Source organism: Halichoeres trimaculatus, unplaced genomic scaffold (assembly GCF_033239565.1).
Source record: "Halichoeres trimaculatus isolate MK-OKI-2021-1 unplaced genomic scaffold, fHalTri1.1 fHalTri1_scaffold_15, whole genome shotgun sequence".
NCBI classification, from domain to species: domain Eukaryota; kingdom Metazoa; phylum Chordata; class Actinopteri; order Labriformes; family Labridae; genus Halichoeres; species Halichoeres trimaculatus.
The window spans coordinates 35,086,922-35,113,377 of NW_027437193.1; the positions used below are offsets into that span (position 1 = coordinate 35,086,922).

A 26,456-nucleotide genomic window follows, 5' to 3' on the forward strand; every position below is an offset into this window, starting at 1 on the left:
ACCTCTCACTCAGAAGTGAAAAGGGGGGCATTATGGGGGATGTAGGCAGGAAGTTGAGGATGAGATGGAATTGTGTTGAAACAAAAAAGGTAAAAAAGTAACAATGAATCAAACTTGTTTCTTAAATGGTTGGGCTTTTTGTTGCTATGGAGATGGTTCTTACAGGATCAGTGTGGGTCTTAGTACCATTTAAAATTAATTCTTCCTCACATCAACCTCCAGGTTCTTTTTCTGCTGAATCTAAGCTCACAAGAAGCTCATATGGGACAGGCTAGAGGAGGGTTATTCGGCCCATCCATGGTGTACAGGCTGAGCAGTTTGAAACTACATCAGACTTTAACTTTGCTTTACACCAGAGCAAGGGTCTGTAACCTGCGGAGCCTCATGTGGATCTTTGACTCTTTTGCAGTGGCTCCTTGTAGCTTTAAAAAAATATGATTGAAATAAAGATTTTTTTATTTTTCTTACAGAGGGTATTGCTGATTAAAGGCACTGTCACTAATCCAAATCCTGCCTTAACATTTAGTGGAACTCTTCATCCCATCTGTCAATAAAGCCTGCCACCGCCCTACTTCACCTTCACCTGTTGCTAACCTCAAGTTTTACAGCCCTGGGAAGATAACTAAATCTACAAAAAGACTAATCTGGAAGAAAATATAGATTTTAATTCTGAGAGGATGGATTCATTTAACTGACAACGTGCTAAATATACCTGTTAGATATGGGGCATGACATTAGCAACAACAAAAAATTACGAGTTGAGCAATATTATTAATAAATGTTTAAAATTAGAGTATTACTTCAAATAATTTGTGAGTTTTTAAAAATTATTTTATTCTCTTTTTTTATTTTTCCAAACTTTTGGAATAAAAAAAAACATATTTATATTTAAAACATATACCATTGATTTGCAATTTCTTTGCATTCGTGCAATGACAAATCAAGTTCCATTCTATTCTATAGACATATTTTTTCATTTCAAAATTTTTGCAATTTTGCACATTTTTTAAAATTTCAGTTTTTGACATTTTCTAAAAATAGTTCAAATTTATCAAAAATAAAAACTAAGACATCACATGTTTAATTTTTTAATTACAACAAACGTCTACTTTTGATGGTTATTCACTAGATTTTAACTATGTAAAGCCATTCATACTATTTATTGTCTTTATTGTGTAGATAAAGTAGATTTTGTGGCTCCTGAATGACTTTAATCCAGGTGAGCTAAGGAAAAATGTCTCCTATGAAAGTGAAGGTTGCAGACCCCTGCTTCAGAGTGTAATGATTATTGTGCATTCACTGTATCTGTTGTAAGTCTGTCAGTGAGTAAGCAGGAGTGGGTTTGAATGTGTGGCTCTTTTTAAACCTGGTTTTGTTCTGTGTCTGTTACCTTTTGTTCTGTCAACAGCTCATGGACCGCTGATGCTAATAGGCTACCACTGAGCTTTGTCACAGCCAGTTCTGATTCTCTCTGATGCTCACTGTAAAAATGACTGTCCAGATTGTAATAACTGAAGAATTTTAAGAGTCAGGAAAAACTAGCAGAGATGATTCTGGTTCTTTTAAGTAATCCAGATTTTTGGCTCAGCAGGAACTGGCTCTTCATGCTCACAGACTGCTCTCCAGAGAATTTTTTTGACCAAGTAGAGCTGGCTCTTATGTTCCATTGGTACTCAAAAGTCAGGATTTACAAGTTCTGATTGGAAAATTTTAACAGGAACACGCCAAGGTCAGAATCCTACTTGGAAGCTGGCAGATCCACAAGACCCCCCCAGTTCACAATCAAAGATGGCTACCCCAGGTGTTATATTCTGTTCATTTTAGCATTTCTGACTAGTATTTGTTGCAATAAATCAGCCATATTTATATTATTATTATTCAATGATATCTATAGAAATATTGCTGTTATACCAAGTTTTTCCGACTTGGCAACTGGAAAACTTCTAACTCAGAGATGACGTCGTAAATGGAATGCACCATTAGAGCTGAGTTATTAAAGACAAATACATTTTGAAGCTGTTTGCTGCGGCTCTCCTCCACAGTGCAGCTCTCCTGCAGTGAAGTCAGAAACATATAATGGTGACATTAAATAAAACTGAATTCATTGGAAGTTGAATAACTGTTGTTTTTTTCTTTTTGTTTATTTGAGATCCAAGTGAGGCCCCCCCCCCCCCCCCCCCCCCCCAAAAAAAAAAAAAAAAAAAATATATATATATATATATATATATATATATATATATATATATATATATATATATATATATATATATATGTCAGTGACCAACAATCAGCAATTAAACAGACGTGTGCCGCACTCCACCAGTGAAAGTCTCAAACTCATATACATTAATGGAGATTTAAAGATTTGTTTTTGATGCTCTGCACTGGTCTGGGTCAGATTAAGTTATTTCATGTTTTTTTTTATTGTTTCTTCTTCTAATCATAGGATGCAACAAAACTGTCCAATGAGAACACTCTATCTGGCAGAAAAAAAGGGACAGGGCCATTTCAGACTCCTGCAGCAGCACAGGTGACCAGTGATAATCTGTCTGAGCCTCAAGTAGCTCCTGAGCTGGATGGACACTCCTCATTCACCCCAAAAGTCAAAGATGGATGCTGTGAAGCAGTGAAAGACAGGGAGAGTCCAGAGCTGAGGAAAGATGTAAAAACAACAACCCAACTAGTGACATCTTTAAACAGTTCAACTCCTGAGGAGGCAGAGAAACCCCTACCTGTGGGTCCACGGTATGTTCAGTCCATCCAAAACAAAGAGGAGGTCAAAACAGCCACCAATGCAAAGAACACTGACGTTAACTCACCTGCAGGTCGACCTGGTGTTCAGTTGGCCCAGAACAAAGAGAGGAAAAAGAGCACAACCCAAGAGAAAGCACATGTGGGAGAGGACCACACATCTACAACTTTACTCCAAGAGAAGAGCAGTACACCTGTCCTACATTCTGAGCAGATAGTAGGACAGGTGTGCTCACCAACCATGGCAGAGAAGACAGAGGTACCCCTATCTGTAGCTAAAGCAGACACCCAGACTGTCCAGGAAGAAAATGGGCTCAGAACACCAACCCAGCAGGAAGCAAAGACAGAGGAACCTTCAGCTCCACGAAGAGACAGAGATAGTAGACCCAAGAGGGTGGGCCCCCCAAACACAGCAGAGAAGAAGGTGAAGTTAACCACTATTGTCACTCTACAAAAAGACCCCAACCAAACAGGCCTGGAGCTGACGCAGGAGAAAGCTGTGAGGGAGAGCCCAGCTGAGAAGAAGTCCAATCTGATGGTGGTTGTCACCTTACAGAAAGAGACCACAGAGGACTTTTCAAAGGAGACTCCACCACAGCCCCAACAGGACCAGTCCACGAAGTCACTTCAGGACTGTCCAGCATCTCCTCCAGTCCTTAAACGTTACCCCCCTTTGATTGACCTGACTTACAGAGAGAGCACAGAGCTGCAGGACCAGGAGGACTCTGAGCAGGGATCCATGTATCGGTTACAGTTCACCGAGGACGGCGGCAGTCTGAGTCCTGATGCCTGCAACGATGAAGGACCTCCTCCTCCTCCTCCCGGTAAAATCCATCTCAGAATCTCCAAGGCCAAAACCAGATCTCTATCCAAAGAGAAAGACCTGATCAGAACCAGTGGATCTGACGCACAGACTGCAGCTGAGGCTGACACAGGTGAACCTTCCTGTCTACAGTTTGAAGGCTCTGAGGGCTGCGATGACTATGATAAGAAACCTTTCATCGTCATCCTGAATGAGCCCATGGACTTCCAGTCGGCCTGTAAGCGCCTTTCCACCATCTTTGAGAGTGAAGAGGATCTGGACAGGATTTTGGCTCCTGAAAACCTTGAGTATGAAGAAGAGCTGCTGCCGCAGGAAACAGAGGTGAGAAAAATAACCATCGGTGACAAAAACACCAGCCACAAACACAGCGCAGAAAATGGTAGGAGCTCCCTGCCTCATAGAGTGGCGGCAGACAACAGCCTGGGTCCTGAAAACCAGGACCAGGCTCAACCAGGCTCCCCCAGGAAAACAGAAACCAAGAAGAAATTCAAGTTTAAGTTCCCCAAAAACAAGCTGGCAGCCATCAGCCAGGCCATCCGATCAGGGACGAAGGCAGGGAAGAAGCCTCTTCAGGTCGTTGTCTACGAGGAAGAGGAGGAGATCACAGCAGACAGCCGTGGGGGGACAGAGACCAAGAAGCAGACGAGGGAGTGCAAAGGGTTGGAAAACAACAGTAGTGAACAGTTTCCTCCAGATGAATGTGATAAAGAGACCAAGGAGCTCTCACCTGTCCAAACCAGACCACTAAAGTCTCCAAAGCGGGTGGAGGAGCTCTGCAAGAGCACGCTGGACTCCATCGACAGTCTGGAAGAGTCCATCAAACTGTTGGAGATCAGTATGGACAGTATCACTGCCCCCTCCCCCCCCTCCTCCACTCTGTCCCTCCCGCCTCAGTCCCAGCAGTCCCCACAGTCCCAGCAGTCCCCACAGTCCCCACAGTCCCCATGCGACTCCTCTGCCAGAGCCCAGCCAAAAGACAAGTTCAAACAAGAGAGAGAGGGGGAGAGGAGCCCATCGAAAAGGTCTGCCTCCCAGGTCCTCAAAGGCCCAAATCCACCTCAGAGTAAGAGGGTCAAAGCTCAGCCTCCACCTGACTCAGGCAAACCCTTCACCAAGAAACAGGTCTGATGTTCTTTTGCCTGAAGTGGTGCTGGTGGAGGTCTCTGGACTCACGGTTCTGCTCCCTAAGTCTCTTCTCAGTCCTACTTCTTACCAACTATTCTTCATCATTGAGGTTAACTAACAATGAGCGCAGCTCTTAATGGCTTTGTTGTTCCTCTTCTCTGGTTGCTACAAACCGTTTGCCGGCTACGTGACACAGGACTGTCAGGACAGGGTAAGGGTGTAATCAGACCAACAGCCAGAGCGGCGGTGAGATTGTTCATTTCTGCTGGATATTAAAATGTATCATCAGAACACCTAACTGTGTCCTGGACTGGCTCTGCATTCCCTCTGTCCTCCTCTCTCTGTGGGCCGATGAGCTGGTGCCTCAAAGTGTCTCTGCTTGAATAACATGAATCACATTGTGTCTCCTCTGTTCTCAGCCTGACACCTTTTCTCTTTTCTACTTTGAGGCTGATGCCTTGCTCTTACTATGTCTAATGCCACTCTTCAGTGATACCAGCATCACTTCTTCTCTTAACTGCCCTGTCTTTCTTTGCCAGACTTCCAGCTCTTCTGCTCAGCGACCCCACTCAAAGTCCCGCCACTCTTCATCCTCAGGGGCAGAGAAGACACAGAAGAACCAGCCAGCCAATCAGAAGCAGTCCAGCCAGGTAACAAAAAGCCTTGGTTAGCAGCTCAGAGTCAATCAGGCATGTTCTGCAGGTAGCGGCTGAGACATCCTTTGAACCATCTTCACAAGAGAATAATTTCATATGGAATGAGCTCATGTTTTGAATGCTGCTGGTCTGGAAATGGATCCTTTGAAGGATGCAGCCTCTTTATTGAGACCAGAGTTAAAATTCATTCATTGAGCAACAGAGATTAAAGTTCTCCATTGCTGCGACAGATTTACATTAATTTCAGAAATGTTCTATTTTTAGTCAGTGTCAATCAGACAAGAAGTGGAGCAGACTGCTTTTTTTTTTAATGTGTGTTTTTATCTGAATCCTGTAACACAAGTGCAGTTGGTGAAGTCTGCTCTGCGTAGGAGGCTTTTATTGTGGTAGCCAGCATCAGCGTGCTCTGCCTGTCATGGCCTGATTTATTTATTTTTTCCTCTGGTGTGAAATTTATTGACCCGACCAAAAGAAAAAAATACCAGAGAAGAACAATCTGTAACATGACAGAGTTTACCATTAAAGTTTGATCATGTCCAGGCAGACAGACACCAAGTCAGACACACTCCACAAGACAACAGGTGTTACAGCACATTCCCTACAGTGCAATGCTCCACATTAAAACAGCTTTAAATTAGACTGTTTTACAGCAAAGTTCTTACATGGCATATTAGCTCAACAAGCTAGCTCTAGTTTACTTTTTAACTTTAACAACTGTCAAAGTCATAAACACAGTGCTTCATAAGTCATATCCAAATGTTAAAAATCCTCTTGTACTTAATGAAGACAAACTTCTCACCCCACTGAATTTAAGGAAAATCTTTAGTTCGTTATTTATTTCTCAAATTCAGGTTTATAATATGAAATAGGATGAATACACTGTAAAAGTATCTTTGATATATGGCCAGCGGTTAACCAGGACATCTGAGAGCTCTTCATACTTCCTCCCTTGAGGATGATTTCATTTTCCATCTGGAGTTGGCTCCTGCCCACAGCGCTAAAAGTACCAAAATCTGGTTGGACAACCATGATACTACTCTGATCTCCTCCATGACACCACATTGAGGCAGTAATTTATGAAAAGAAAAAAAAGAGCCCCATTACTATGTAAATATAAATGGAAACAGTTTAAATATGTTTATAAAGGCCAACATTTCTATGATAAAAAATCTTATTTCATAGTCTTAGGTAATATTCTAATTTCATGAGATCCTGAATTTTGGGTTTGCATTAACTGTAAGCTACAATTATCACTATTAATAGAAAAAGACGTTTGAAATGGTTTACTCTGTGTGTATTAAATCTCTATAATTTATAAGTTTCACTTTTTTAAACTGTACTGCTGAAATAAACAAACTTTTCCACCATATTCTAATTAATTCTGATGAATCTGAACATGATAGAAAACTCAAGTGTTACACTGCACAGGGTAAACCCAGCATGATGAAAAATAACAGAGCGATAAGACTGTTAAAAAGCCACGGCCCCGAACAAAATCAGATTTAGCTTTTTGTTGATTAGAGTTTTGGTTTGGATTAGTGAATAATGTTTCCTGTGTCCAGGGATAAGTTGTTTTTCTTTCTTATCCTGCGGAGAAGTTACCTCAGTCTCTGGCTGTTTCCCAAATCCAAGGTACCTTGCCTTGCCTTGGTCTGATGTGGGCGTGGGCAGGCATCCACATCATCAGTTGCTGCCCAAGTGCTGTTCCAATGTTCATGTCCTCCGGAGGCATATGTCCTCCGTTTGGTTAGCATGTGGCTAATTGACCGAGGATACACAGTTGTATCCCTCGCTGCCTTGCTATGGCTATAAATACCCAACATGCAACGCGTGAATCTACAAAAAAGGAAAAAAAATGGAAGGAAAAGACGCACCAGCGGAGGCGCGTGGTAAATTCCAAATTAAATGTTAGTAACAAAATACACCTCTGAAAATAACAACTTATACCATGTCCACCACTTAATTCTTTTGTGTGTCACTCACGTAACTATAATTACTGAGAAGCTGCACCTGCAGAGTGTCAATGATGTGACAATAAAAAAGCAGAAAGTGTAGAAAAGTGGCAAGTTATGACAATATTTGAAGCCGTCTGAGCTCCTCCCAAAATATGCCTTTGTAGGCTGCTCCATTAGCATCTCCTTTTGAGCAGAGGCAGGACACTTGCCTTGGATTGGAAGGAAGTGGCTTCGGAAGCACCGCCTTCCAAGGCAAGGCAAGGCAAGGTACCTGGGCTTTGGGAAACAGCCTCTGTATCTGTGTTCTCTTAACTTTCTCATCACACTCATGTCAAGATTAACTGCCTGATTTACTCGTGGTAACCATATGTGCTAAAGATCCAACATGTGATCCTCTAAAAAACAAGTTATGAGACCTAAAGATGGCATTGTATTGGACCAATGTAAATTCCCCTCACCCCCAAGTTTCAAAAGTTACTACTTGGGTGTGCATCAGATTGACCATGCTCAGTAGAGGGTATCTACAGTTCAAATCAGAGAGTGAGTTTTGACCTGCATGTCACCTGCATGGAACCTGCATGTGGCATCTTCTCCATGTTGAACAATAAAGTGAGAAAATATGTCAATGTCAGAAACTCCCTGAAATGCTTACAAACCATGATAACGCAACCATGACTGAACAGCTCAGTTCGCAACTCATGGATGGTCCCATGATCAGTTGGATCCTTAGACAGATTATTCAGCCGACCACTTGAAGAGTGGAAGAGTTATATACAGGCCATTACCCCCTGTTTCAGTCAGAGTTTGTTGAACTCGATCTCTGTTCATGATTCTATGAAAGCTCAGAGTAACACATTTAGATCTGATGACTTTCCATGTTGCAGCTGTTGACTTGTATCTCATGGTCTTGCATGTGGGCTGCACGGTGGCGCAGCGGTAAGCTCTGCAGCCTCACAGCAAGTAGGTCACTGGTTTGATTCCCAGCTTGGCTGGAGGGCCTTTCTGTGTGGAGTTTGCATGTTCTCCCCGAGCATGAAAACACACAAGCTCGCCAGGTTAATTGAGCACTCTAAATTGTCCCTAGGTGTGAGTGTGTGTGTGTAAATTGGTTGTCTGTCTCTGTGTCAGCTCTGCAATTGGCTGGTGACCAGTCCAGGTTGTACCGCCTCTCTCCAGCCACCTGCGACCCTGAACAGGATAAGCGGTTAAGAAAATGGATGGATGGATGGATGGATGGATGGATGGATGGATGGATGGATGGATGGATGGATGGATGGTCTTGCATGCCACATAGCAGGTGTTGACTTGAAGTGTTGATTTCGTTAACTTGTTGTGTGCCAGTTGGCATGATGTCTCTTCATGTTGTTGGTGAAATTGGTGTTTCTGACTTGTCATGTTGCCTGTGGTGAACTGTAATGTCCCAAGTGTAGTTAACTCACATTCAGGTTGACTTAACAAGAAGACATGTTCTCGAAATAAATTCTGACTTATCATGACCCTGGTGCTGACTTATCATGACTGGTGTCAACCTATCATGACTGGTGTTGACTAGAAATTAACTGTGGTGTTAACTTATCATGACCCTGTTGTTGACTTGTCATGACCCTGGTGTTGACTTGTCATGACTGATGTTGACTTGTCATGACTAATGTTGACTCGTCATGACCCTGGTGTTGACTTGTCATGACCCTGGTATTGACTTGTCATGACCCTGGTGTTGACTTGTCATGACCCTGGTATTGACTTGTCATGACCCTGGTGTTGAATTGTCATGACTTTGGTGTTGACTTGTCATGACCCTGGTGTTGACTTGTCATGACCCTGGTATTGACTTGTCATGACCCTGGTGTTGAATTGTCATGACTTTGGTGTTGACTTGTCATTACCCGGGTTAAGTTGTAATGACCCTGGCACTGACTTGTTATTACTTGGTGCTGATTTGTTTTGCTCCTGGTGTTGTTATGACCATGTTATTGTCCAGTCATGTCCCTACAGTTGCCCCGTTGATGACATTCTGGGTGTTGATTTGTCATTACGTGGTGTTGACTTTTTATTGGGGTAGTTTTTGACTTACATTGACCCTGTTGTTGCCTTGTAATGGCCCTGACTTAGACTTGTCACTGCCCAGGTGTTGAGCAGTCCTTGCTTTTGTGATGACTTGCGGTGTTGGGTTGTATTTGCAGGCTGACCGCAGCAGCAGCAGAGCAGCTGGCGATTGTTCCCATTCCGTTGTTGCTTGTGGTTCCTCTAAGATTCCCGGGTTCTGCCATAACTCTAGGAAACATCTCCCTGCCTCTTCTTCCTCTCTTAAGTGCACACAAACCAATTATAGCCTCCAAAACCTCTGCTCCTCCTCTTCCTCTGCCTCCTCCTTATCAACTGCTCCACCTTCAGCTTCCTCCACCTCCTCTGGGAAGAACTCTCTCCCATCTGATGCTCCAAATACCAACTTGTCTCCTCCCTCCTGCCTGGAGGTTTTTTCCTCCTCCTCCTCTGCCTCCCCCTCACTGTCTTCGCCTCCTCTTTCTGCTCCTCATAAGTCTTTGATCCCATCTCTGACTCTAGCTTGTCTCCTCCCTTCATCCAGCCACGTGTTGTTGCCATCCCACGCTAACATTGGCCCCGCCCACCACCGGCCCCGGAGCAGCAACATTAAGGGCCAGCAGCGCCTCACCTCCACCTCCACCACCACTCCCCACAACAGCTTCTACTCTTCATCCTGCTACTCTTCATCCTCATCCTCCTCTTCCTCCACTTCCCTGTCCCCTACCTCCTCTTCCTCTTCTCCTCCTTCTCCTTCCGCCTCTCTCCATCCATCTCTGGTAAGCCACGGACAGAAGAGTGCCCGAGCATCTGGATGTAGCACCAGCTCTCCAGGTGGAGGCCGGAAACGCACAGCGCTGGCTTCAAAGGACCTGGCGTGAGGTTTCATCCATCATGGAGGGTCATCAGAGGTCTTGACTCTGAGGAGTGAGAGAAAAAGCTAAATTGCACTGTTCCTACAGCAATACTATGTGATGTTTACCTTTCTTAGCTTTTATTATTGGTGTTAGAGAAAAAAATATATATATTCCAAAGTCCAAGCTAGGACAAACCTGACAGCTCCCCACCCTGAAGTAAGTATGTTGTGAAAAACAGGAACCAAAGGACAACAAATAACACAAGTGTGTGAAAAGAAAGAAGCCATACTCTGAAAAGAAAAGACGCTCATGTCCACGTCAGTCCAAATGATGAGTGTGACCTAGGTAAGGGTCTAAAAGGCTGAGACAGAGTGAGTGGAAGCTTGAGTAAAAAGCTTGAGCTAAAGAGCCAAACCCCTTGTGGGTTGACACAGTTCAGATCAACATGATGCAATGTGGAGCAATTCACCAGTTATTTCAAAAGTGGGGTTCACTCTGCTTTAATGCACTCAATGAAAAGTCCCCAGGCTTAAGAGACAAGAACAAACTCTGAAGTACAGGAAGCTGGTTATCACCTTCTTTGTTATGACCAGAGCAAACTTCAGGGTTTGTTGTGACGCAGAGTTGAAGGTCACGAGAAGCAGCTGAATGTCAGAGACAGGCTGTGTGTTTAACACACAGGTGTGTTCACACTCGGTGGGAGGGAGGCCAAAGTGTTATCTACTGTGGTTTGCAAAAGTGTTCATACACCTTGAACTTTTTTCACATTTTGTCACATTACAGGCACCAACATGAACACATTTTAACAGAATTTTATTTGAAAGCTCAACACAAAGTGGCACACAGCTGTGATGCAGAGAGGAATTGTACAGGCTATTTTAACAAATAAAAAACAAAAAAGTTTGGTGTGTGCAAGTATTCAGCCCTCCTGAATCAGTACTTGTGGAATCACCTTTGCTGCAGTCACATCTGCAACTGATTTTTTTGCCCATTCCTCTTTACAAAACCGCTCAGCTCAGTCAGATTAGATGGAGAGCATTTGTAAACAGCAGTTCTAGATCTTGCGACAGATTCTCACCTGGATCATTTCGGTCGGGACTTTGACTTGGTAAGTCTGACATGAAGGTCGTTGTCCTGCTGGACGGGGAACCTCCAGGTCTTTTTCAGACTCCAATAGCTTTCTTCTAGATCAGTCTGTATTTGGCTCCATCCATCCTCCCATTAACTCTGACCATCCATGTTCCAGCTGAAGAAAAACACCCCCAGAGCATGATGGTGCCACCACCATGTTTGACAGTGGGATGTTGGTTTTCTGCCTACACATAACGTTTTGCATTAAGGCCAAAAAAGGTGCACTCTGTTCAGTCATTACATCTACATTCTGTCATTCAGCAATCATCGGACAATAGTCATGTATAATTTCCTTCCCTCTTCAAAACTGTGTGCCACTTTGTGCTGGTCTTTCACATAAGATCCCATTAAATTCTATTTATGCTTGTGTTATTTTTCATAACAAAAATGTGGAAAAGTTCGAGGAGTATGGATACTTTTGCAAGTCACTATACCAGCATTAGTCTTCCATCTTTAACCTTGGAGAAACTCTGGGAGAAGATTTTCTTGAAAGCCTCAGTTTAAAGGATCTGTGCCACTCTTATCCATCCTGCTGGACATGTTCCTGGTTATATATGTTTCTGTACAACTAAAAGATTGTGACCCCAAAGAGGACAAGAGCAGAAAGGTGAACGACGTCCGTCCCTATGTTCTCCATGGACACACCGACAGATTGTGATCCATGGGGTCTTTCAGCTGTCTCTACATTTTTGTTCCAGTTCAGCTGAAACATTAGCTTCTTCAGCTCTAAACAGATTTGAAGATATTGAAAAAGTGACTGGGTGGGTGATGAAGTTTCAACTTGAGTTTGAAAAAAGAGAGATCCTCCATCCAAGCGAACAGCATTGAGGTACCAGGGAATACCTCTGAGCTGTACTGCACAGTCTGTCCCGTAGGGAGCAGTGTTTATTGATGTACCTCGGAGAACAGTCACTGTGTTTTTGTTCTTCTGAAGGCCTTCAGAGTAAGTGTATGTACTGCTAAAAACACTTGGATGGATGTTTGTACTCTGTTCCTGTGATGGGTCATCATGCTTTAACATAAAAGAATATGAACTATGTCTGAACAGAGTTTATTTTTCTGTCAGGTGCACTATGACAAAGTTTGTGTGTCTGTAGATGCTCGGTGACAGTGTGTGTTTTGATGTTAGATGTGCAGTTTATCCAAAGACGTTACGACACAAACCAAACTGTTCCACAGAGTTTAATGTAATGCATCAAGAACAATAAACATGTTTCTTCCTATTACAGTTTTTATGCAGGGACTTTTTGATAAAGTGTTTTAATCCTCAGTGAGTTCATCTTTGCAGCTAGGTCCTTTCACTACAAAGGACAACCAGAGGTTCAGGATCTTTCCAGCTATGCAACAACAGATAATCAGGGAAACTTTACGATTGATCAAAAATAAACAAAGTCTCTTTTTGAATACTGTCAGAGCAGCAGAGACCAAGACACAGCCCTCCGAACTCTTCTGTCTGTAAGCCAAGCGTCTTTTGATTTTGATTCGAACTAAAAATATCAGACGAGGTGGAACCAAAGTGGTAAACACTCACTGCTAAAGTTTCACAGAACAAGCTTTTTGTACAGTTCCTGTAAATGTAAAGAAACGTTATGTTGATGTCATGTTTTAACCCCATGTGACCTTACACTGTGTGTGCATCATAAAGCTGAGGATCAGACTGTTAATACCTGGTGTCCTGTTTACACTCTGCATGTCTCCATCAGCCAGCTATCTGTCAGACTGGGACCAGAACCAGTCTTTAAAAAGTCAGTGATGAAGACACTTTTAATAATAAAGGGCTTCCACAGTGTTGAACCATCATGTTGTCCTGTTAATTATCTTTCTTGTCTAACACATGATTGATTGAAATCCTAAAATGCTAAAGGCTAAAGTCAAACTTTAGCATTGTAGTAGGTGGCAGTAATGCATTGAAAACTAAGAACTAGATGGCATTAAGGGAAAAAAGAAGAAAAAGATTAGTGCATGCATTTTAGGACAGAGTATGTGAGGTAGACTGGCCTGAGATGGCTCAGCTCAAAGCCAGCTCAGGTTCAAGGAGGAGCAGACTGAGGCCGCCCAGCGCCTCAACAAGGAGCAGCTGGAGAAAATGTCTGCTTAACCATATTATGACACTTTTTGAGTTTACTTATGGGATAGTTCCCTTTGTACATTGCTAAAATGTTTATGGTCACTTTTGACCGGAAACACAAGATAGGTGATTTTTATGTGACTCTTTAAGAATATTAAGCCGTTTCAAAGCAAATGTCCTTGGTAAGGTTGACCCAAAGCAATGTGTGATAAACAGTAAAACTTGTTTATTTTGATTATTTCTGATAGTCAGGATAAAAGAAAAACGCTGGTTTTTAGAACTTGAATTTGACGTGTATAAGCTCAGATCAATGAGGCCTACAGGCCATCAATAAAAGTTAAAAGTGTGTAATGATCAAAAGAACTTATGTTAATAAAGATATTCTAACACAAAAGTTTTGATATTTGTATTATTACAGTTTTCATGATGAGTGTGAATAGAACTGTTACTTGATTGCATTCAGGGGCTGCATCAGCTACATAAGCTATGATAAACTAAAGTTACTGTATTCAGAAGCTACAGGTCATAGCATCTGAACGCTCTAACATTAGCTTAATATTAGCTTAACATTAGCTTTTCATGTCTTAGAAGTCACCTTAGAAGGTGTGGGGCATTGGGGTGGTGTTTGTTCGCTGTGAATGTGTCGCCAAAATCTGACATCAGTTTATCATCATTTTGTAAAAATGTGTTCAGTTTGGAAGAGAAGAAACTGTCACTCAGGACACAGAGAGACTGGAGGTGATGACGTAGCGGGGATAGAGTGGTGTCTCGTCTCTCTTTTACCCCTTTCCCTTGGCCCTTAAAACAGAGGACCAAAGGGAAGGAGATGAGGGGGTAACACGAAGAGGAAGAGGTAAGAATGACAACTGGGATTGGCCCAAAAACTATACTCTTAAAATCCCTGCCACACCACCAAGGCTAAAAGACTGCTGGAAATAAATATTTAAGCAGACAGTGTTTCTTGCTAGTTTTTTTTTTTTTTTGTTCAATTAAGTTTTTATTTTTTCACTTCATCTTCTTCTTCACCTCTTTCATTATATGCATTATAAACTCCCTCTTTTATGACTTTGTCTTCACAGACTGCATAGTAGCTAGTAGCTAACTCTGAAAAACCAGTAGCCTCAGTGGCTGGAGAGTAGAAGAAGTTCATATCAAACCCTGCCTGTGACCCTCCCTAGATGTGTCATTAGATTTTACTCTTCCTCCTTTGGAGGTTGATCATAGCAGGCATACATGGTAGCCCATATACCTTGCCCCTGCACCGTGTGTTGTGTAGGTAAAAATTTGATTACAGTGGATCATCTGCAGGAGGCTTTCTGGGGCAGCAGTCTCACTGGTCATCACTGGCAGCAACCAGTTTTCCACTAGTTTCCATCCCCAACCCACTGAGTTCATGTCATCCTCCTTTCCAACCCACACCGTGATCTGGAAGTAACCCCTCTGGCAGTGGTGTTTGGCTGAGGACTCAGATGGACAGGTGGCAGACGTTCGGGGTAACATATGGTTCGGGGTTAGAAAGGTTGTGGCTCAAAGAGGAAAGTGAATCAGTGCTCTTTCCCCAAAACAACACTCCCATGGCCTCGGTCCCACAGTCCTCTGTGACACTCCTTGTTCAATACGGGAGCAGAAAAACATACCTGAACAAGGCAAACAAGTTCAGATGCCAGTCTTCTCTTCCAGCATTCTCAATTGCATTCTCAATCTTCTCAATTGCTGAAAATTGTGAAAATCAGACACAAAAATGATCAGGTCATTTCAAAATAAAGCTCCATGTTCGGGCTCACGATCGTAAATCTTATCCTTGTTTATCAAAACCACATTGCTAACACATGGTCAGAAGTCAACAGCAGGTCAGACCCCGAGGAAATCTGATGCCATGGACAAGGAAAAAATTAATCTTAGAGGTAAAAACCTTAATAATTCTATACGACACAACACATCCTTTCTTTAAGGACACCAACAGAAAAGAGAAGGCATGGACTGAAGGTGCTGAAGTTTAGGGAGGCACAGGTGAGTTTAACATGCTAATTAATCACCATGCAAGTACGTTGTCATGGGTGGGATTCCTGCAGGAACATGTGGTTCTCCTAGGATCTTGTGATCTTGGGTAGCCAGCTGTTATGGGAACAGTGCAGTGCTTCACTATGAACTGGTGTGCCCAAAAAGCGTGGTGCTGTGCAGCGCGCTCATGCTGTATGTGTGAATTAGGGGTAAGTGTCCAGAGAACATGCACTGAGTGGGAGTCTCATGGCATGGCTGCATTGTCTCCATCTCTGGTTTACCCCAAACAAAGAGGCAACCTCACAGAGATCTCACAAATCGTGCCCTCCATATGTATGTTGTTATGTCAGTGCAATGTAGACATGTCTAGTGGACACACACACACACCAGGAAACATGGGGTCAGGCACCAAGACTGGCTGGGTCAAATAAAGGGCTCCCTCATCAAGCAGCTTGAAAGGCTTCCTGCCCATCCTGGACACCATCTTGAAATGACATCTTTAGTGGATAAACTTTGGTAAACTTTTAGGATGTTATTAAGGACACACCTTATACTACAAAAAACAGCTTAGAAAACCTTTTGTTGGAACTTTTTAGGGTTAGGTGAATTTTTTGTTTTCATAAGTGCAGCTGCCTGTTGACAAACAAGTCTGAGGGGTGGAGCTCCTGAGGGAAACAAACCAAAAACCAAACCTGAAAAATATATTATCAACAGCCACACAAAAATACCCCTAAAACACACCCGGTCCACTTCTGGTCCTGGAAAGCCTTTTACGGTCTCTTGAAGAGCGGTCGGTCCAGTCTGCTCAGGCCTCAGGGTGGAGGAGGGAGCAGTACTTCAGAGGGACCTCCAGACCCACTAGAGGACCCACCACACTGAGCCAAGTTAGCACGTAGTTGACTGGCCTGCCAGGAGACACACATACACTCAGAGGCAGTATGGAGTCTGTGGGTGCGTCTCAAAGCTCCAAAGTTCCATCCTTCCTTCCTCCACTTGTGTCGTTCACTTGTGTCTTAGTCCCTCCCACCAGAGATGCATGGGAGAGACGCGAGGAAATAAAGAGAGGAGAGAGGATGGAGGAGATTCGTTTTTAGAGCAATGGAACATCCTCTCCTCCGGAGCGTCACATGAAGCGACGTGTTTCAGTGATGACAGCATCAGTTGATCACCTCTGGATCATCTGTCAGTCAGCTCTAACAGCTGTTTGTGTGTCTGCACATGTGCGCTGTAATAACTCTGATCAAACATAAACAGTAACAGAGCTTTGTCTATTCCTTTAACCAATTTAACAAACACGTTACCATGAAGAAAACCTGCTCTCTGTTTATTCTGTGCCCTGTTTAGAAGCTCATGGATCACTTCACCCGTAAAATGCGTAATTGTGAGATTATTTATGAATTATTTATCCTTTATCTATTGTGAACTCTGTGAAGCTAATTCATATAACCCAGCTTATTGTGTCTCAGAAAGATATTATTCATTAGTCAGTTTTCTGTATTAATCCTCTGTTATATTGATTTCATGATAGTCGTATTCAGTATTTTCTGCTTTAAACTCACAGCAAACACTTTATTACCAGATTTATGACCAGTTTCTGGACAATCCTCTGTGCCTGTCCTCAGCTCGTCTTTTTTCTCATTAAACTCTGTTGTGTTTGTGAAGTTTCATGTGAAGTCTGAGCTGCTGCAGCGTCCAATCAGAGAGTGATATTCCATATGGGGGCGTGTCTGTCAGTGAAAAGATTTCTGCAAAGCAGGCTCTCGTGTCTCCTCGATTTTAGCTCCTCCGATCAGTCTCCTCCATCCTCTCTCCTCTCTCTTCTGAGCGCAATTATCGCTTTGGGACGGTCTTCAAAATGGCGATTGGGAAAGTACTTCCGATGTCGTGGAGGAGATAGGACGGAGGAAGCACGGAGTTAACACATTGAGACGCACCCTATGACAGATCCACTCTCAGGTCTCTGATGAGGAAACCCAGCAGTGACTCTACCTCTGTTGGCGACGAGCCTCCTGCAGCATGGGCCTCATGAACTCCTCTGTTCTGCAGGGATGAAGCATGAAGAAAGGCTGACCCAGCAGAGGATGCTCCTGACACACACACACACAAACACACACACAAACAGAAAAGCATGAGGCCTCAGCCAGTATTCGGCCAGGAAGGAGATGGACTGATGCTAGTACCTGCAGAGTGATGGTATTAAGAGGACTAGTCTGAAGTCGAAGTCTGAAGTTCGAATGGACAGAGCTCCACACCTCCTCTAACGACAAGCTCCGCCCTCCTGCCATGGAAACACAAAAGAGACATAGATGAGACACAGAGGGGACAGAAGAGAAACAGAGGAAACACAGAAGAGGCAGAGAGGAGACACAGACGAGACACAAAAGTGACAGAGAGGAGACATTGAAGACACACAGAGGAGACACAGAGGTGACAGAGATGAGACACAGAGGAGACACAGGGGTAACAGAGAGGAGAGAGAAGAGACACAGAGGAGACACAGAGGTGACAGAGAGGAGACACAGAGGAGACACAGGGGTAACAGAGAGGAGAGAGAAGAGACACAGAGGGGACACAGAGGGGACAGAGAGGTGACAGAGAGGAGACACATAGGAGACACAGGGGTAACAGAGCGGAGACAGAAGAGACACAGAGGAGACAGAGAGAAGACACAAAAGAGGCACAGAGAAGACAGAGAGGAGAGAGAAGAGACACAGAGGAGACAGAGAGGAGACACAAAAGAGGCACAGAGGAGACAGAGAAAGGACAGAGAGGAGACAGAAGAGACACAGAGGTGACAGAGAGGAGACACAGTGGAGACACAGGGGTAACAGCGAGGAGACAGAAAAGACACAGAGGAGACACAGAGGAAACACAAAAGGGGCAGAGAGGAGACACAGGGGTAAAAGAGAGGAGACAGAAGAGACACAGAGGAGACAAAGAGGAAACACAAATGAGGCAGAGAGGAGACACAGACAAGACACAGACGAGACAGAAAGGAGACACAGACGAGACACAGGGGGCGTCGGTGGCGCAGTTGGAGAATGCGCTTGGTCGGTAATCGGAAGGTTGCAGGTTCAAGCCCAGCTCTGGGCGACACATGGCGATGTGTCCTTGGGCAAGAAACTTAACCCCTAGTTGCTCCCACTGCTGCGTCAGTGGTGTGTGAATGGGTATGAAAGGGTGTGACTGTGTTAGAGATACTGATGGATAGCTGTCATAGTAAACATTGGATCCATCAGTGTGTGAATGTGAGAGCAAATGGGTGTGGATGGGTAAGTGTGACCTGTGGTGTACAGCAGCTTTGAGTGGTCCATGACTAGAAAAGCGCTATATAAGCTTAAGTCCATTTACCATTTACCATTTACACAGAGGAGTAGGGGGGGTGCCAAGGAGACACAGAGGAGACACAGGGGTAACAGAGAGGAGACACAGACAAGACACAGAAAAGTCACAGAGAAGACACAGAGGAGACACAGAGGAGACACAAAAGAGGCACAGAGGAGAAACAGAGGAGACAGAGAGCGGACACATAAGAGACACAGAGGAGACACAGAAGAGACACAGAAGAGACACAGAAGAGACACAAAAGAGGCACAGAGGAGAGAGAGAGGAGACAGAGAGGGGACACAGAAGAGACACAGAGGAGACACAGTGGTGACAGAGAAGACACAGAAGAGGCACAGAGGAGACACAATAGAGGCATAGAGGAGACAGAGAGGAGACACAGAGGAGATGCAAAAGAGGCACAGAGGAGACACAATAGAGGCACAGAGGAGACAGAGAGGAGACACAGAGGAGATGCAAAAGAGGCACAGAGGAGACACAAAAGAGGCACAGAGGAGACACAGAGGAGACACAGAGGGGACACAGAGGAGATGCAAAAGAGGCACAGAGGAGACACAGAGGAGACACAGAGGTGACAGAGAGGAGACTCAGACGAGACACAGATGCTCTCAGAGCTCAGGGATGTGACGTAGGAGCTGTCTCTGAACTGAAAAGCAGGGTTTGTTTAACTCCATGTGAGTGTAGTCTCAGGGTTTAATTATGAGCCTGTTAGGAAAGATGGAGAGCAGGAACAGGACAGGACCAGGAGGAATTACAGCTGTAAGAGAGCAGAGGAGTTGTGGTTGAGGAGAACCAGAGGAGAACGGAGCAGGTGTCCCGGTGAGTGAGCGCCGTTAGCTAGTGATATGTAGCCTAATGCTGTGTTCACATCAGTGTGTTTTAAGTTTAAATCAGATACACTGACTTAAAAAATGAGTAGTGGGTGTAAGAGCTGATCTTAAAGCAACGCGCTTAGAGCCGTCATGATAAATCCCATAGAGAGAAAGACAGAGAGGTCTATCAAAGGTCTACCCACTGATCCAGAGTCAGAAAACCAAGGCCTAGCTACAGCGCTCAGCTCACGTTTCCGTTGGGTTGAATCTCAGGCTGAATCTCTGACAATCCTTGTTTATGTCTGTCACAGGGAGCCAGGCTTGGAGCTGCTGCTAATGGTGAAGCTACAGTTGTCTATGTTGACAGGACAGCAGCCGGGTCAGTCTCACCTGGACCTGGCTCTGGTATCCCATCCTGAACTCCATCCATAGACTGTATAAAACAGACTCCATCATACCACCAGGCTCAGAATCTTCCTGTCGAAAAATGGGCATCGGTCGTTTCTTGTGACCGATGCAGAAATAAAGTCCTGTCTCTTCACATTCACGAAAATGAATTACAGCACCAAAGCTAACTCCATGGAGTCTGAAAAGTATCCAACAATCCAAAATCATCTGAATCATCTACATGAACGGTCAAAATAAAACACTGTGGAAGAAACAATAAACAGGACCTGAAACGCCTGATCTCATTCATGACAACCTGTTATTAACATTGGCTAAAGGTGGAGTGAGGGGATGAGAGTCCCCTTTGCTACGTCATGAGACGCAATGTTGAAAAAAACAGAATGTTCTAAACTGCTGCACTGTAAACAGACACTTCATTCTCTGAATTTGTGCCTTTTTGATTAAATAACACATAAAATCACTGATTGGCTTATCCTACAGCCATTATCAGACGATGTTGGCTCACAAAAATTAACCTGCAATATGCCCTTTGAGTGACAACCACTCCCCCATAGCCACCCTAACCCCTAAATTCCACTGCATGTGCCACTGGAGAGCCGGCACGCGCCCAGGCGCGAGAAATATGCTTCAGGTCTGTTTTCTTCACGACCACCTCCAAACCTCGTAAATTCACTGTCGATAAGAAAGCACTGGACAGGAAGTCACCATGTGAAGTACCTGGAAGATTCAAAATAAAACACAATGCACAAACTCTCGAACGTAAATTTCCCCAATATGTTATAAATACGTCACATCTGGAGGCACGTGCATCAGGTGAAGAGTCGGTCGGAGGGTCCCAGACGCAACATGCCCCCATGGATGAAGAGAAGCTGATCTTGGAAGTGGAGAAGTTTACATTCTGTATGAACCCAAACATCCTTTTTATAAGGATACAGGCAGAAAAGACAAGGTGTGGACTAGGGCTGGGCGATTATGGTAAAAATAAGAATCCTGATTATTCTAAGTGATATTGAAATCACGATTAATAAACACAATTATTAATTTATTCAAAAACTTCAGTACTGATTTAAACACAACTTTAAAGAACCAGCAAGTGGCACATACAGTATTATTGATACACATAAGTCACACATACACTCGCTGTGGCTGCACATGGAACAGAGAAGAGCTATGAAGCACAGGTACTTGCATACATCTACACTGTGTGGGATATTAATTGTTTTTCTTCGATTATATTGTTTTTATGCTTGTCAGATGGCAAAATTGAAATCACGATTAAAATCCAATTAATTGTCCAACCCTAGTGTGGACTGACAAAAGTTATGGGAGTGGATGGTGATCATGTGATATCGCTATTCACACGAGAGCCTGTGACTCTCCGAGGACCAGCCCTCCCCCTCTGGATTGAGTGGCGTGGCATGGCACAGCGCACTGCTTCCAGTGGGGTTTGACAATCGGAGCAAGATCACGGCGCTGTGCTGCGCGGCGCGTGCGGTGGAATTTAGGGGTAAGTGGCACAAACTTGTCTGGCTTCGACCTCTCTGTCTCCGTTCTGCTTTTCTTTACAGTTGATGTTGTTTTTTTTGTTTTTTGTGTGTGTGTGTGTGTATGTGTGTGTGTAACGACCATCTGACACATCACTCACCCAGAGTGGAGGCTCTGAAATAAAGGACAGGAGCACTGTAGCTGCAGGAGAACAGGATGTGATACTCGCACTGAAGCACCTGTAGACTTCCTGCACACTCTGCACATACCCCATCATCTATATCATCATCACCTTCGCAGCCACCATTACTATCCTCAGCGTCATCAGTGGAAGCAGGAGATGACTGCAAGGGTGGAAAGACTCATTCAGGTGTGCACAGTCATTCTGGATGTCTAGTAAAAACACAGGACTACTTTATTTTCCTCAGGCCTCTCACCTGCTCCTGCTCCTGCCCCCCACAGGAAGAGTGCACTTCAGGGCCTGAATTCAGTCTGTCCAGGTCCCACACTCTGGTTGAGTCTATGACAACTGACCTCAGAGCTGTCTTCTTCAAGTAGCCCTCCTCTGAACCCTGAATCCACATCAGAATGTTCTGTTAACCTCCTACAGAGACCACAGATACACCCAGACCCAGTCCAGACCTCCTTACCTGCACAGCCTCCCAGCTCCACCCGTCATTCAGCTGCTCCGACTGCTGCAGGAGGAGACGACAGCAGCGACAGAAACTCTGCTCGTCCAGCATGCACAGACTCATGGCTGAGAAGGAAACATGGAGAAAAGATGGTGGCCATCAGGTAATGATCTGAATGCAGAAACTTGATTTTAAAAGTAACCACTAACCTCACAGGTCAGAATATACTCCCCTGTGAAAGAAACGCTGTACAGACCATGTTTTATTTATAGACTGTATCAAACATGGACGTAGTCTCAGTGTTACTAAATATTAATTCCAGGCAATGACCAATCTTACAGTGGGCCATTTGGCTGATATTTCTCTTTCATTCAATACAGGAAGTTAACAGGTTCCCTCATTTATAGTAAAAAATTAAAATCATGTGTTGGAGTTTGCAGTTTTTGTGCTGTCCAATTTTTCAAATGCTAAGTTTGCTCTTCAAAATTAACACTAGAAAACATGTTTGAATTTATTAATTTAAGAATCATTTATTCTAAATAATCAGTAAAACATGACAAAGCTGTTTAAAAAACTGTTTAAATAATTAATTTCAATAAAATAATTCACTTTGTGATGATGCTTCAGCTCCACCTCATCAAAACTTTGTCAGAATGATTGTCTGTACATGGGGCGCATTATAATATGGCTTTATATTAAAAAAACAGTCACAACATTGTCCATAACACAATTCACAAAATAATACACCAATTTTTTTTTAACTTAAATATTTAAGAATTCATTAGAGCTTAAGCTAGATAATTACTATATTTAGCACATTCTATGTTTTAGCAAATAGAATATGAAGCAAAAGAGCACAGATTTTTTTCACTTATTGTATACCTGAAAAATGTTCCCCTGATTATAGAATCACATAATACACAGCTCTTAAAGAGGGGGCCTAAGTACAGACCAACTGCAGGCGTTGTTTGGCAGAGTTCTGGCCAAAGCTTGTCTGTTCTTTAGTCACTTTTGCCCTGTTTTTACACAGTTCATCCTTTTATATGTTTAAGCAGCTGTTGTTCATAAGTATTATTAGTAAATCTCAGAGGGGAACCCTCTGGGCCTTCAAGGTATTCAGTGAAGGCCTAATAAAAAATATTGAAAGAATTTTTGTACTCCAAAATAATTATCTTATTTCTTTATTTTGTTTTTATTTATTTTACTCAATGAAATCATAGCACTGAGTTTTATATTATTTTCATAAACTTGTCCTGGCAAACAATGGGTTAATATAACTAAATGGAAAATGGACCAATCACAATTTTCCTTTTGATGGTATCTGGGTAAATCAGCGACACATTCTGGCAGGCAGGGCCTTCAGTAACTGCAACGAATGTCTGTGTAAATCAAGCCAATGTGGACACAATTTGACAATGACAGCTGTCTTAGCCAATCATATTTTGTTAAGTTGTGGGCAGGATCATTCCTGTCATCTTCCGGGGGATTCGCGAATACTTACCAAACACCCCCTCCCTGCTTCTCTGCACTCAGACGGGGCATATTTTACTTGACCAAAAACACAAATAAACGGACTCCCACTGATAAACTCTGATATCGGTCTGCATTCACGCTTTATTTAAAGAACTTTTGGCGCGTTACTTTCACACAAAAACACCGCTAAATAAGGCTCTAGTTCTCATCGTGTCGTAAAACGGCGCTACCTCAGCTGCAGAGCCACAGCTGGCTACGAGGCTCTCACCGCGTGCACGGCGTGCCAGATATAAAAAAACGCAGGTAGACTGCCAGAACGAAGAGACACGATGAGAACTAGAGCCCTATTTAGCGGTGTTTTTATGTGAAAGTAACGCACTGAAAATTCTCTAAATAAAGCGTTAATGCAGCACGATATGAGATTTTTTCGGTGGGAGTCAGTTAATTTGCGTTTTTGGTCAAGGAAAATATGGCCCCGTCTGAGTGCAGAGGAGCAGGGAGGGGGTGTTTGGTGTGTGCGCCCTGGGCTTCTGCTGCACAAAAACGCTGCTGTAGGGGTAATTTCTGCCCTTAACCTTGTGATTTTCAATTTTATATCTTAATTTTTTTTTATTGTTTGAAGTTGTGTTAGGAGTTGCAGTGTTCAGGCACATGATAAATTTGTAATCCAAAAAAACTATCAGTATACTAAACTTCCATGTCACATGATTCTGGCTATTGTTTTTATTCCTTTGTTTGATTGTTTATTGCCATGTGTGGTCCCATGGTCCTACTGAAGGCCCAGTGGCTGGGGCCACGGTTCGCCACTGGTAAATCTGTACACAGTGGAATAAAAGAGGTAGAAGTCATCTTTGAGGGAGAGAAGCCTTCTTGATAGATTTGAGGTGGAGACAGGCCATGTTTCCATTCTACACAGTGATTAAACAGTTTTTTTCATTATTTATTACCAGATTTAATAAACTAGTTATTTCCAACACATGCTGCATTTTTTCTCATTTGACTTTGTCTCAAAATGGTGTATCATTGCTTATTTTTTTTACTTTACTCTTGTATATTACTTCATTTTTCTTATATTTGTGTACATTTGTTCCTAGAAATGCCCACATATAGATTAGTTCCCAAAAGCACCCTGGACCCTGCCTTCAGCTGGACAGAAACTGATCCAGGAATAACCTTCATGAGACAAACACCATTTATTGCTGAACTTTATCAAGCCATAACAGTGAAATTAAAAAGGCCTGGCAAACAAAACTGCTTGTGCCACTTGAATTTAATTTTTGCCATCTCAAAACGTCTGGATTTGTGCGTCTACAGTGTTTGTAAAGAGAAAACTTCCTGACATTTCAACATTTTTTTAACTTATTATTGTGTTATTTTCCACATTTTCAATCATCTTGAACATGAAAAATGATTAATTCTTGAAGAGATTTTAAAAGTTGAGTATATTCTGAAAAAGGGGCAAAAGAATTCACTCAAAAGAAACCTTTTAACTTAAATTTCACTTAAATGATAAAAAGGGGAAAGGACCAGACTGACTTTTAGTATTCTAAACATAAGCTAACTTCAGCACTGTAACTTATTTTAGTGAATTTCAGGATACTGATTTTCATATAACATATAGCTTATTCTAGAAGTTAGTCTGCTGTGCCTTGAACTGCTCCTTAACTATAAAACACGTTCCTGTGTGTGAAGTCGGTATGAGTGGGGTTGTTTGGTCTGAATGTGCAGATACATGTTGTACATTTTAATGTGACCTGTACTACTTTTCGTGGTTTACGCTCTGGCTCAGGGATTTAATTATTTCACCTCACGTCAGTTTAATTCTTCGGAAACTATTTTGACCTAGTAACGTTCTCTTTTGACGTTCATGGTAAAGACAGCCCTGTATTTCTCTGCTGAACTCCACTATCAAAAACCAAAGGTTTATAGGCTGCTCTCACCTCATCCTCACAGAGTGAAAGTTCATACTTTAAGTATGAAATAGTATTACAGTATAATGTAACTCACTGCTGGTGGGCTGCAACCGGAGGATCCTTTGAAACTGGGCTCAGCGCTTCATTTCCGGGTTGTCAGATCACGTGACTGCCACCGTTACAGTTCATGGACGTCGTCTTGCTCGGCTCGAGGTGAGGTCGCTACAAAAACTGCTCCCCCTGGTGACTGGCTGCAGTATAGGTTTAAAAATACGACTTTCCAACCATTTCAGATGGGCTGTGGTCAAACTTAAAAAAATTATTACACATCGGAGAAATGTTTCTCACGTCCGATTGTTGTGTTGATTTGAAGATATTATTTGGCCGTCTTGTATTCAAGTCCTCTTTTTTTCTAAAAAGTTTCTTTTTTCATTAGTTATACAAGGTTTAAAACGAGACTTTACGTAATGTTTAACGATGATTGACAGATGCCGTTCTCGTGTATTTTTGTCGGGGATTGTGAAATATGTTGGGAGGTAGAGTCAGGAAGTGATTTGACTCTCGAAAGAAAACATTTTTTTTTTTTTTTTGGTCACCCAGCTCTACTAAGATTCTCCCAGAATCCCCTATCGTCTCTATTGAGCAGAATCTGGCTCCAAACTGCTACAATGTCCGCGCCTGAGACGGTGGTATTTTGGCTTCAAAACTATACAATGATAAATGGTGGAGCCACGCTGTCCACTCTATATACAGGCTATGTTACAGTTCAGTTCGCCTGAAAATTAAAAAAACAAGTTTGAATAAAAAAAAAAAAAAAGGCTCAGTGTCCACAGATCTGTTTAAGCTTCAAACCCCCCATCTTTCTCTCTCTTTTAAGAAATTCAGGAGCCATTCGGATTGTTTCTTCTGCGTCCTGTGAACACGCTGTTATTTACCTTTCATCCACCAGGGGGAGAAAAAACTACATCAACGGATCGG

The 26,456-nt window shown here is 43.0% G+C and overlaps 3 protein-coding genes across 4 annotated transcripts in view; 2 read left to right on the plus strand and 1 right to left on the minus strand.

Annotated features, from left to right (window-relative positions):
* The window catches only part of LOC141804012 (sickle tail protein-like), a 97,325-nt gene extending 87,253 nt beyond the window's left edge, over positions 1-10,072 (plus strand). Inside the window, exons 21-22 of the mRNA XM_074688204.1 lie at positions 5,239-5,349; positions 9,898-10,072. Coding sequence (XP_074544305.1) covers positions 5,239-5,349; positions 9,898-9,924 — 138 coding nt within the window. The 3' untranslated portion in view covers positions 9,925-10,072. The remainder of the gene's footprint in view (positions 1-5,238; positions 5,350-9,897) is intronic.
* LOC141804187 (uncharacterized) lies at positions 33-5,175 on the plus strand. The gene is made up of 2 exons (XM_074688511.1): positions 33-41; positions 2,447-5,175. The coding sequence occupies exons 1-2, from the start codon at positions 33-35 to the stop codon at positions 4,700-4,702; spliced, it is 2,265 nt and encodes a 754-aa protein (XP_074544612.1). The 3' UTR covers positions 4,703-5,175.
* Positions 10,073-12,492: 2,420 nt separating the features above from the next.
* atg10 (ATG10 autophagy related 10 homolog (S. cerevisiae)) lies at positions 12,493-25,667 on the minus strand. Of its 2 annotated transcripts, XR_012599626.1 has the most exons (8): positions 25,573-25,667; positions 22,111-22,217; positions 21,898-22,032; positions 21,621-21,804; positions 17,591-17,688; positions 17,400-17,497; positions 16,152-16,315; positions 13,707-15,122 (listed from the first exon to the last, which is right to left on the minus strand). XR_012599626.1 is itself a non-coding variant. In XM_074688205.1 (7 exons), the coding sequence occupies exons 2-7, from the start codon at positions 22,213-22,215 to the stop codon at positions 16,216-16,218; spliced, it is 720 nt and encodes a 239-aa protein (XP_074544306.1). In that variant the 5' UTR covers positions 22,216-22,217; positions 25,573-25,667; the 3' UTR covers positions 12,493-16,215. The 2 variants fall into 2 exon arrangements, 1 of the variants encoding a protein (XP_074544306.1); XM_074688205.1 differs by having other exon boundaries at positions 12,493-16,315.
* Positions 25,668-26,456: the final 789 nt, after the last annotated feature.

Coding starts and splice junctions, on each gene's coding strand:
- atg10 (XM_074688205.1), bottom strand. CDS start 22,215: ATGAGTCTGTGCATGCTGGACGAGCAGAGTTTCTGTCGCTGCTGTCGT. Junction 22,033..22,110: donor GGAGCTGGGAGGCTGTGCAG/GTAAGGAGGTCT, acceptor ATGTGGATTCAG/GGTTCAGAGGAGGGCTACTT. Junction 16,316..17,399: donor GAGGCTCGTCGCCAACAGAG/GTAGAGTCACTG, acceptor GTCTCCTGGCAG/GCCAGTCAACTACGTGCTAA.